The sequence below is a fragment of the Tamandua tetradactyla genome, chromosome 23 (assembly GCF_023851605.1).
Source record: "Tamandua tetradactyla isolate mTamTet1 chromosome 23, mTamTet1.pri, whole genome shotgun sequence".
NCBI lineage: Eukaryota > Metazoa > Chordata > Mammalia > Pilosa > Myrmecophagidae > Tamandua > Tamandua tetradactyla.
In genome coordinates, this window is record NC_135349.1 from 28,339,758 (window position 1) to 28,351,237 (window position 11,480).

Below are 11,480 nucleotides of genomic sequence, written 5' to 3' on the forward strand. Positions count from 1 at the left end.
TACATAAATTTTCCCTTTTGGCCATATTTAAATATATAATTCAGTGATGTTAATTACATTCACAATATAGTGCTATCATTATCACCATCCATTATCAAAACTTTCCCACCACCCCAAACAGAAACTTTGTATATTCTAAGCATCAAATTAAGGGGAGCATTTACAAACACTTATATTGCAATTTAACAGAATAATTTAACAGCATAAGCCTGATGTATCTAGTAATTTGCACTTGTGTTTGCTATGTCTTTTTCATTTTAATGTTCTAGTCAATCTTTTTTATTATTTATTACAGAAATGCCATCCATATTGGAAGGGATACTGGAAAAGAAAAAGATCCCTCAGCACAAATTATAAGGAAGCATTCTCCTATTGGGTTGCAGGTCACCAATCTAGAGATTCAAATCCAGGGACAGGAAGAAGGAAGGAAGGAAGGCTGACATGCAGCCAGAGGGACCCAACCAGTCCTCCTAGCCGGACCCTGTCCTCTGTGGCGTTTGTCAGGACATTGTGCCTCAAGTGAGGAATTATGGCCTTTACCCAGGTTTCACCCAAACTCACTGATTCCAGATTCACCCTCAGCTCAAATTCAATACCATATCCTTATTTTGTGGAACCACCACCTTAAATTTTCTTTGCATTTCTTATAGAACTTATCCACAGGACCCACCTTTAGGGCCAGGATTCTTGGCACACACAAGAAATATGGTTATGGTCAATTTCTCAAACTGGGTGAGAAACATCTTTCTCATGTCTAGAATACTTTGACTTCCTGGAAGGAAATTACTGCACATTGTAATTAATAGTGTAATTAACTCTATAATCAGGCAACAATAATTAATTTCTGACATGAACTAGTTCATAATAAAAAATGTATGGCTTTTAGAAATATGAAAATGATGTTCAACCTCACTCATTATGAAATAAAATGATAATAAGATGGTATCTTCATCTATGAGATTAACAAAGATTAAAATGTTTAATATTACACTATACTGGTAAGAATGTTGGGAAATAATATTTTCATATATTATTGGAAAGAGTACACACTGGAATGCACTTTTTTAAGAATGAATACCAAAACCTCAGGCTTCTTGGCTGATGAGGAAATAATGGGATAGAGATGAGAGGAGTGTCACTTGCCTCTGTTAATTTCTGGAGCCTTCCTCTCTTTAGACAGTCTCACAAAATGTTGGATGTAAGGATCATGCCAGTAGCCAAGGCTTACAGCAAACCTGTAAGGGATGAAAAATGAAGTAGATGAGTAGGAATTAGTAGATTCAGGCTAAGGCAGCGTTCTCAAGTTCCCTGGTAGCAGGTCAAGAGTCCAAAGGAATACCATCTAGCTGAAAAGGCCAACAAATTACATTCAGTGCTCCCATTACAAATGTAATGGAATTATTCATTTTTCTTTATATTTATGTTGCAAGGTCCATTATCAGGTTTCCAATTTGGTTATTTCTCACCGCTCTTTACTCATTTACCTAACTCCTTCCCTCAGCCCTAAACCTGAAATAATCTCATTTCATACTAAATAGAGCAGGCCACGATCATTCACTCAGTGAACTCATTGGTCAGGGCTAGTCACAGAACTCTACTCAACGAAAAGTTCTATGCCCAGAAGAAAGGAAACCCAGAAATATTTGACAAATATCATTAATTACTACCGAAGTATTTCTCCCTATTCTTGGGAGGTCATAGTGGAGGAAGCCAAGGACCAAATCAACAACTACTACTTCACAACTTAGAAAATGCAATGGTGGCCTAACTCTCTACCCCAGTCTAGACTACAGGGAGTTAAAATGTTTTAGTGTTCCATTTCTGGCAAATGAGGCTGGATTATATTTTCTGGCAACCATGAGTGGAAACAGGCTTAGGACAACTAAGTAGTCATGGAACCTGAATCCCTGAGGCCAGGCCAAGTGGCTGGAGTCTTGGAGCCTGCTCTACCTCTGAACCTCTGACTTATGAAAAAGTAAACTTTAAAACTAATAGGACCATGTGTTGGAAAGACTGTCTTTTCCCGTTGAGAACAAAACAAAACAAACAAACAAAAAAACTAATAGAATAGACCAAAATAGAAAATACCAGTGTGCATCGCAAAGTAAGGATTAAGACTGTTTTCTGAAACTTTTGTTTCAGTTGTATGTGGTAGCTTGATGGGAGGAGACAAGGGCAATTGAAAAATGGATTTTCTCACAGGTGGGGGGGGCAGAAAGTTTGATAGACACTGATTTCAAATAAATCATCTATTGCCATCTAGTGGCAAAAGTCACAACCACAGTTGAAGCAAGAACGGTAGAAGACTTGCTTACCTGCACGGCTGAGAACACTCACCCTGCAGACTGCAGAGTTGGAAAGGACCTTAGAAACTGCCTAGTTAGTGTGAGAATCCTTTCAACATTATCAAGCCATTGCTTGTCTACATTTGCAAAGAAATCACTGATTCAACTGCTAAGTAATTCTAATTGTTGAAAAGCTGATCAATTTGCGTCCCTCTAAGGACTCCTTGTTGGACTTACTACTGCCTTCTTGGATAGTAAAGAGCAGGTTCTATTGCTCTCAACTGTGCATTATCAGTAAATTTAATACTATTTATTCCTATTTATTCAGTCATCTGTTATTTATCTAGTGCCTACTGTGTGATAGGCACTGAGGAGGCAGTAGTAAATGAAACAGAGAAAGGTGAAGAACAAAGGAAATGAGAAGATTATGACAAATGAAGGACATGAATAGTAAAGGATCTACTTAAGGGAAGGTAAAAAGTGAAGGCCTCTGAAGAGGGGATTGCTGAGTTGGTCATGAAGAAAGTTGTGCAAGATGCACTGCAAATAATAGGATCAACAGATATAAAGCTCTGAGTGGGAACAGATTTGGAGTGTTCTATTATCAGAAAAAGGGCAACAGATGGAGAACAGTAAAAAAACAGGAGAGAAGAGCAGAGGAGGCTGAAGAGACAACTTGGCCAGGGCACACGGGGTCCTGCAGGAGTCTGTCTTGGCCTCAACAGCATACTAGATATGTTCAGTACAAAAAAGGTCATGAAATGCTGCAGCACATGATACAAATAAATCCAATCACCAATTTCCACTGATTCCTACTTCCTAATGTTTCTAACTTTCATCTCTTTCCATTCCTCAAAATGAGATGGCTTATTTGTGATTTCCATGCCACAATGTAAAAGGATCTCACTGGGGCGGGCCGCGGTGGCTCAGCGGGCAAGAGTGCTTGCCTGCCATGCCGGAGGACCTCGGTTCGATTCCCGGCCCCAGCCCATGTAAAAAACAAACAAACAAACAAAATATAATAAAACAAGAAAATGTTTAAAGATGTTTCTCTTCCTTCCTTCCTTCCATCCTTCCTTCCTTCTCTCTGTCTTTCCTTCCCTTCCTCCCTAAAAAAAAAAAAAAAAAAAAAAAGGATCTCACTGTTTTGCATATGAGAGTGGAGAAGTAAAAAAAGATTTACAACAGTGTTGGGAAGAAAGCAAGGAAAAGAGTGATAATGGGCACTACTGATAGGAGTTCTGAAGGGGAGGTGAGTGTTATGTTTCAGAATGTACAGATCATTAGAGATTAACTGAACTAATTATTTGTGTCATATAATGAAAATAGTAACCAGTCACTTAAATATGAACTAGAAGAACCAGACATGGAACCATGTTCAAGATACACCGTTAAAGAGAAAAAAACCAAATATATATGTAGTGTATATGTCCATAAATACATATGTGTCTATATTATGTGAAAATATTAATTATACCAATTAGTGCTAAATATTTAGTGCTAAATGTTCATACATTATATATAAATATTTATATTTTTTACACTAAACACATGCTATATTTCATCATATCTAAGGCATCATCAATTATAAGATGTACTTCCACAAAAAAAAATATAGCCAATTAAATTAACTTCATGCTTTTTCTTGTCACTTAGGATTTTAATTTTGTGGTTATTGAAAAAGTTCTGTTGGAGTTATTTAGAAGTTATCATATATCTCTCTTGTACATGCATAAAAAGGAAAAGGTGAGTGAAATAAACCGGATGTGTTCATTTTTAGGAAGTCTGTAAGTTTTCTTGGTAATATCAACCTATCAACCTTGTGCCATCAAGAGTGTTGGTGAAATGGTATTTCTTAAGAGATCTCCACCATCGTCTCTAAGATTTTCTCCTAAGCCACTTACCCTCATTCTGTGAATTTTAATACTGGTTCTTTCCGGAGCTCATCAGTAGGTATCAATGGGAGTTTTTTAAATAGCAATCAGGATTTGGGTTTCTTCTTCAAATGGCCCTTAAATGCACATGGATTAAAGTAGTCAGGAGGTAAGGTTCTACCTGTCCAGCCATGCCAACAGGAATAACAACCACATCCACACATGCACAGGTAATAACAACCATACGCAACTGACAGCCTCTGAACGACAAACTGAAACAAAATCACATGTGATTTTAAAGAAGTTAAAATGCAAGAACAGGTGTGTTATAAGAGAAACAATTCATTTGGATGTCATAAAGAAAAAGGCAAATATTAAACTAGGAAAAATACCTGTGTTGTCATAAAGAACTACTATCCTTACAACATAAAGTACTCTCATAAATTAATAAGAAAAAATATAATACCCAAGAAGAAAAATACATACCAAGGACAAAAATGGGCAAATCACAAATGAACACACTGATCAATGAACTCACAAAAATCTCAGCCTCAACAATAACACAAAAATACAAATGAAAGCAAAAGGAGAGATTGACATATCCCCTAGAAATCGATAACAAAACCTGGCACTGGAGAAGAACAAGGAAGAGGGCACTTGAACACTGCCACAGGAACTGTGGACTGGTATAAGCATGTTCATATGCACTTTGGCAACAGGCAAAAAAGACAAAAACATGCACACACAAGGACCCAGTCCTAAGATTTATCCTAAGGAAATAATCAAGAATGAATAAAAAATTTTTCTATAAGAACACTGAACTACAGAGTTATAATATCAAGTGACAAAGCAGTCTACACACGTATTTGTGTAGCATGTTCGAATAATGTTATATGTACTCACGTACCCAGAAAAAAAACAAGACTGCCCTGAGGGCATACCAACATTTTAACTGTCGCTGTCTGTGGACCACAGCATGTGTATCTAGTTAGATACACATTAGATCCTTTGTATTTGTACATCCTAAGTCATGCTCAAAACCTATGCTCAAAGAATAAAAAATCTCAGATTTGGAAAGACCTTCAAGATTTTCTCAGTCTTCATTCAATCTATCGTTGCTTTCAGAATTTCCATGACATTCATTTACCATCTGCTTAATTTAACATGTTAAATCAATTCACTTTTAAAACATATATACACAGGTGTGATATGCTAGCTAATATTTTCTTTTTACACAATACTGTAATAAATCTCTAACTATTAAAACTTAAAACATCTATCCATGTGTTGCATAAAATCATTATACATAACTCCCATGTGAAACAGTAATGTGGTCCAACCAGAACAGTTTCTTTCCATCAAGAAACATTTATTTCGTGGGACCTATTTGCATAAGTGTCAACTGCAGCAATGGGTCTGTCATTTAAAAGATGTGAAATCCCCTCCAACAGATATTTCCTCATCTGAAGCTTCAGAGAATGGAAAAGGGCCCCTGCTCTGTGTTTTGACCCCACCAGATTGAGGATGGAGGCTACATCTCAATTATTTCTTTAATCAACATTCTCTGAGTGCTTGCTATGAACCAGGAATAATTCTGAATACCTGACAAACATGAACATATAATCCTTATAACAATCCTATGAGGGAGGTGTTACTTTCCAGATATATGTCAGAGTATCTTAACTGTGGACCTTGTAGGGAAAATTCAATTGCTTTTCAAAGGTATTCACCTGAATTTAGAGATACATCCCCCAGCCTCTGCCATCAATACTTTAGTTGCTTAAATGCTAAGTGTGCGTATTTCTGTATCTATATTGCAAAAGTTTTATTTTTATTTTCTATTGTTTTTATTCTTGGTTTATAAATGGAAGTCAGGAAGCAAAGTCTGAAGGGCAATGATTAATAAGACACAATGTACCTAAAAAAATTTAGTTTTGTTTCGCTTCCTGGGAGCTCTGTCGATTTTCTAAGATCTGCCAGGCTTTAAGAGTTGAATCAACTAAAAAACGTGGTCTCAATAACTAGATGACTAAAATTCACCCCCAAAGATTACTGGTACTGCCTTCTGGCCTCATGTAACATCAAATAACTTTATAAAGATTAACGGCATCTAAAATTTACCGTCTCTGCTGGAAAATCATTGGATATTTGGCAAGGCATCAATGGAAAAGATATTAACAAGAGGATGAAATAATAGAAGAATCTGATTAGGAAAGGTCCCTTGTACAATGTGCCATACCTAACATTAACAAAAAACCAGTTGATAAAGAATCAGTGATGAGATGCCATGGACCTAAATGATGGTAAGGTACTTCTGGAAAACATAAGGTTAAGAATATGTATCATGAGTATTTTCTCCCAATCTGTGCCTTGCATATTCATTTTCTTAATGTATTATGCTCCCTTTGTACTTGATGTTTTTTTGTGTATTACGTAGAAAAAATTTGTCTACCCCAAGGTTGCAAAAATACTCTCCAATGTTTTCTGTCAAAAGTTTTATGGTTCTAGCTTTTTTATGTTGTCTATGATCCATCTCAGACTAATCTGTGTGGACGGTCGCTTTATTTTTTGTTTTTACGTTTGAATATCCAATTGAACCAGAATACCGGTAATAAAAGAGCTTCCGCTCCCTCATTGAGTTCACCTGGCCCTCAGGGCAAAAATTAACTGATAACAGACACATGTGTTTATTACTGGACTATGTATTCTGTTTCATTGAACTATCTTTAGGTCAAGACCACACTGTTTTGATTACCAAAAGTCTTAAAACTAAGTAGTTTTAAAAAATAAGTAATGTAAGTCCTCCAACTCTGTTCTTCTTATGACGACTGTTTTGGCTATTCTAAATCCTCTGCATTTGTATATACATTTTGGATCAACTTGTTAATTAAATAAAAAAAAAAAAAAAAGCCTGCTAGGGTCTCCAGCATGGTGGGCGAGAACTCTGCCTATTGAGCCACCATGACCCACCCTGCCAGGATTTTGATTAGTATTAAACTGACTCTATGCATCAATTGGGGGAGAACAGAAATCTTAAAAACATCAAGCCTTTTAATCTGTAAATAAGGGTAACTTTTAGAACTTAAGTTTTCTTTAACTTCTCTCATTAATATTGTATAGTTCTCTGTGTAAAGGTGTTTCATTAGATTTATTCCTAGATATTTGATGTTTTTGAGGCTACTGTAAATGACACGTTAAAACTTCATTTATATATATATTTAATAATATTTCTATCTGACAAAGGAATCCAACCCAGTGTATACAACTAAATCCTACAAATCCATAACAAAAGACAATTTTAAAATGGGCAAATGGGCAAAAGACTTGAACAAAGAGTTCACAAACGAAGACAGAGGAATGGTCAATAGTCATATGAAGAGACTGTCCACATCATTAGTCAGCAGGGAAATGCAAATTAAAACCATAATGATATGCTATTTTACACCCACTGCCAATACCATATGTTAAGGGTGTGGATAAATTGGAGTTCTGATATGTTGCTGGTGGAAAGTGTAAATTGATAAACTACACACTGGTTGCTGAGATGAAGGGATGACATGAAAGTAATTTCTGGAGTTTCAGATATATTTTATATCTTATTTTGGGTGGTTATAAACAGTTATACACAATTGCCAAAACTCATCATTACTAATTAAGACCTGAGCTTTTTATTGCATGTTAGATTACCCATATCTTCTATTCCTCTCTCTGTAAGTTAGAAATAGCTTGAAAATTCTGGATGATATGGAACTGATTAGGCAAGAAAGGTGGAAAAGCATTCTGAGCAGGGAGAAGAACATGCTCAAAGGCCCCAAAGAAGGAATGAAGGAATAGAGAACACGTGAAGAACTGAAGGATTATGCTGCTGCAGCCGAGGGAAGGGAAAGGTCATGTGAAGTGAGGCTGAAGAAGTACGATAAAACAGGTTGCATTGTGTAGCCCACAAAGGGAACTTTAGTTTTTCGAAAAGTAACAGGAAGCCAGTAAAATAGGGAGTGACATGAGGAAATATGACTTTACAAAACCCTGGCTTTAGTGGGAAATATGGACTATGGGGAGGTTAAGACTGGATGGGAAAGCCACTGGCAGAATAGTATTACAGCTCAGGTCACACATGATTTTAACTTGGTCTAGGATGGCAGAGGTAAAAGTGGAAAAAAAGAGGTAGATTCAAAAGATACTCAGAAGATAAAACTCACAGTTTTGGGTGACTGATCCCATAAGAGGGCATTTTAAGGTGAATCCTTTTTAAATTGTGAAATGAATGAAGAATGTCACCATGCACTGAGTTGGGGTAGAGGAAGGCAAAAGGAGGTCTTAAGCATAGTTTTGAAAATAATGAATTTGAGATAATTTGTCATTGAGACAATGACAGAGAAAGGAGAGGTATCTGCCCAAGATTTATGCAAGGAATCCCTTATTTAATAACAAGACTTACTGACAAAATTTTAAAGTTTAATATGCTACAGTGAACATGCAAACCACAATATTATAGAAGAAAGGCAGTGAGCCTTGCAAAATGTATAAAAACATTATTTATGGATTGTCACAAGATCTTTGTATATTTATTGAAGAGAAAAATAAATGTACATTCATTTCGCTGAATATACACTTCCTGCAAAAATGTATATATATTTTAATATACAAAATGCAAAATGCTTTGCTGAATGCACCCAGATGGCTAATATGCCTAGTGTGTACAGCCCAGGAAGTGCCCAAAAGATTCTCATCCGTGGGTTTGGAGTAGGCTCTGCATACCTGTAGTTTTTCTTGAAAAGCTCCACTACTTAGATTCTTTACTGTTCCAAACCAAATTTTCTCTGCAATGCTTAGTTGTTGGTAGACAGAGAGAGAATGAAAAACTGAGGCAGAAAAGAGCTGAAAATATAAAACTATCAAGCAGAGAGTCAAGGAAAGGCATGTTCTAGTTATAATATTTCTATATATATCTGTGTGTCTGAATAGTGGTATAACCAATTTACTTTTTCTATGTAAGTAAAAAGCAGTCAATATTAGACATGTTTCAATATTAGAAAATTTCTAATTCAGTAGTGTTATAGAAATGCAGCAGTATATAGTTCATGCATTTATTTGGTCTATATCAACTGAAATCTGAAAAGAAGTAAAATTGAGTGTAACCCATTTAAGTTCACAATTTTCAAGCCTTAGTCTTTATGTATTTATCTATTTAAACCACCACCAATCACACCTATATATGCGAGATACTAGTCTACATGCTTCAGTAACGGCAAATATAATTTAATCTTCTCATTTGCCCAACGAGACAGGTAATATTATTATCCCCATTCTACAGATTAGGAATGTGAGACACATAATTGTTTAATAACTTGCTCAAATTTAAACAACTACTAAATGTCAGAGCCTGAATCAGTTGACAGAAAGTCTGGAAACAGAGCCCATGTTCTGAATCACTATTCTTTGTTTCCAGGAACCCAAAAAAGGTAATAGGGACGCTTATAAAGAACTATATTCTGGGTTAATTTAAAGCTTTGGTTTTCTCCATTCTACAGTCCCTATATGGTCTTGGCCTACTTTTCAGTCTTTAGGACATTCTTTCAGTTCTTCTAAAAGTTCACTCTCTTCCTTGCTGTATCCCCTGCCTGAACACTTTTCTACACCCCTCTCTTTTTAGCCTTTTATTCTCAGTAAACAGTATTACACAGATTGTAAGCTCTATTGACACCGTGCTTCTTTTAAACTATCTACAATGTAATTAGGTATTCTATGGGTAATTACTGGCTTCCTGTCTGTGTTTTCCAAGTAGACAGTGAGTTACTGTAGCTCAGAATACCATGTCTGTCTTGTTCATCATGGATTCCCAGTCACTGAATCCCCTGCAGCCCGCATAAAGGAAGGGCCTGGCACAAAGTTAAGTTCTCAATAATCTTGCTGAATAAATGAAGGAGGGACTACACTCAAACTTCATGTTTTCTCTGTCCGACACACACCCCACGCTACCACACTCTAAAAGTGGAGACCCCTGTAGCTAACCGGCAAGAGTTCTGGAAATAGAAGCCTCAGTGTGTTACTGGCTTGGCAAATAATTTTGTGGCCCTGAACAAGTCATTTCCCTAGTTTCAGGTACACAATGGGGATCATGACAACCCTAAATGGAATGTAACCTATAAAAGAGAGAGAGCCTGCACGTCCTTCTCATATCTCATCACAACTGTAATTATTTGCTTCATGTCTGCCTTTCCAGCAAAGCTCGAAGAAGGCCAAGACCACGTCTACCTGGTTCAGCGCTATTTTCCCAATCACAGAATTCCCAGGTATGCAACTGTGCATGACACACAGCAGCCGTTTTGGTAATTACAAGTTAAATGGATGAACCCTTGCTCTGTGTACTCCATAGGGGTGAAGCGAGGATAGCACGGGCTGACGGGTGTATTATTTCTTTTGGCATCAGAGCGTGGGCTCCCTCCCTCACAAGTCCCAGCCCAGAGATACCGGCCCTGAACTCCGCGCCCAGCAGGCACCTCTTGCACAGAGAAGCATCTTCGCAGGTGCCGCGCACGCCCTCGTCGACGGCGTCGCAGCTCGTGGTGGTTGAAGAGCAGGAGATCGCAGCCCCTCTCAGACTAGCGGCCATGGGCGTGGCGATTCCGGGGTGCTGTGCCCACCAGGGACATGGAAACCGGGTCAACAGGCGGCAGAAGAAATAGAGAGCCACAGGCGAAGATAAAACAGGAGGACAGGGAACCACTCGGCTCAGCTGGCGCCGCGCAGTGACACCGCCCACGACGGCTGCGTCAGCGACCTTCCTGTTTATTGGAACCTCTGTGAGAGCGCTCATTGGTCAATTTCCCTGACCCTCATTTAGATCAAGTGTTCATTGGAGAACTCCATTAGTCTCACCCATGCAATCCGGAAGTTCTCTCTGGGAGAAAGAAAGCAATTTGAAGGGAGGGGGCCGCAGTGCGTTCTGGGAATTGTAGTTTCGGTTGCTTTGGGAGACCACCAAGTTTCTTGTTGCAGGTAGCAACGTATTATGACTATAATATTTTAACTCGGGGTGGAAGAGCTAGTAGGATCTGCAGCACTGGGACGAAGGGCAGAGAACCCAGCCGGAACAAACAAGTATCAGTTATTCTCAGCCGGGTTTCAGGCTCAAGAACAATTTAAATATTTTTTGAGCAAACACTTCGGCCTAGGCACTATAATAAGGGTTTTGTACACATAATCTCCTTTATAAGGTAGGAATCATTGACCCAATTTCACAGATGAGTAGCCAGTGTAAAAAGGTTAATTGCTCAAGACTAGACATCTAGGAAGTGGCAGAACCAGGAGAATCTACCCA

The 11,480-nt window shown here is 37.8% G+C and overlaps 1 protein-coding gene across 4 annotated transcripts in view; it reads right to left on the reverse strand.

Annotated features, from left to right (window-relative positions):
- LCMT1 (leucine carboxyl methyltransferase 1) overlaps nt 1-11,027 on the reverse strand; it is a 317,860-nt gene extending 306,833 nt beyond the window's left edge. For 2 of the 4 annotated variants that reach the window (XR_013168000.1, XM_077141490.1), the window contains exons 1-2: nt 10,660-11,027; nt 1,144-1,235 (exon numbers count right to left, since the gene is read on the reverse strand). Coding sequence is in view for 3 of the 4 variants with exons in the window: in XM_077141490.1 (XP_076997605.1) it covers nt 1,144-1,235; nt 10,660-10,976 (409 nt within the window). In the remaining variant the exon portion in view is untranslated. The remainder of the gene's footprint in view (nt 1-1,143; nt 1,236-10,659) is intronic. The other 2 variants (XM_077141491.1, XM_077141492.1) reach the window with 2 other exon arrangements.
- Nucleotides 11,028-11,480: the final 453 nt, after the last annotated feature.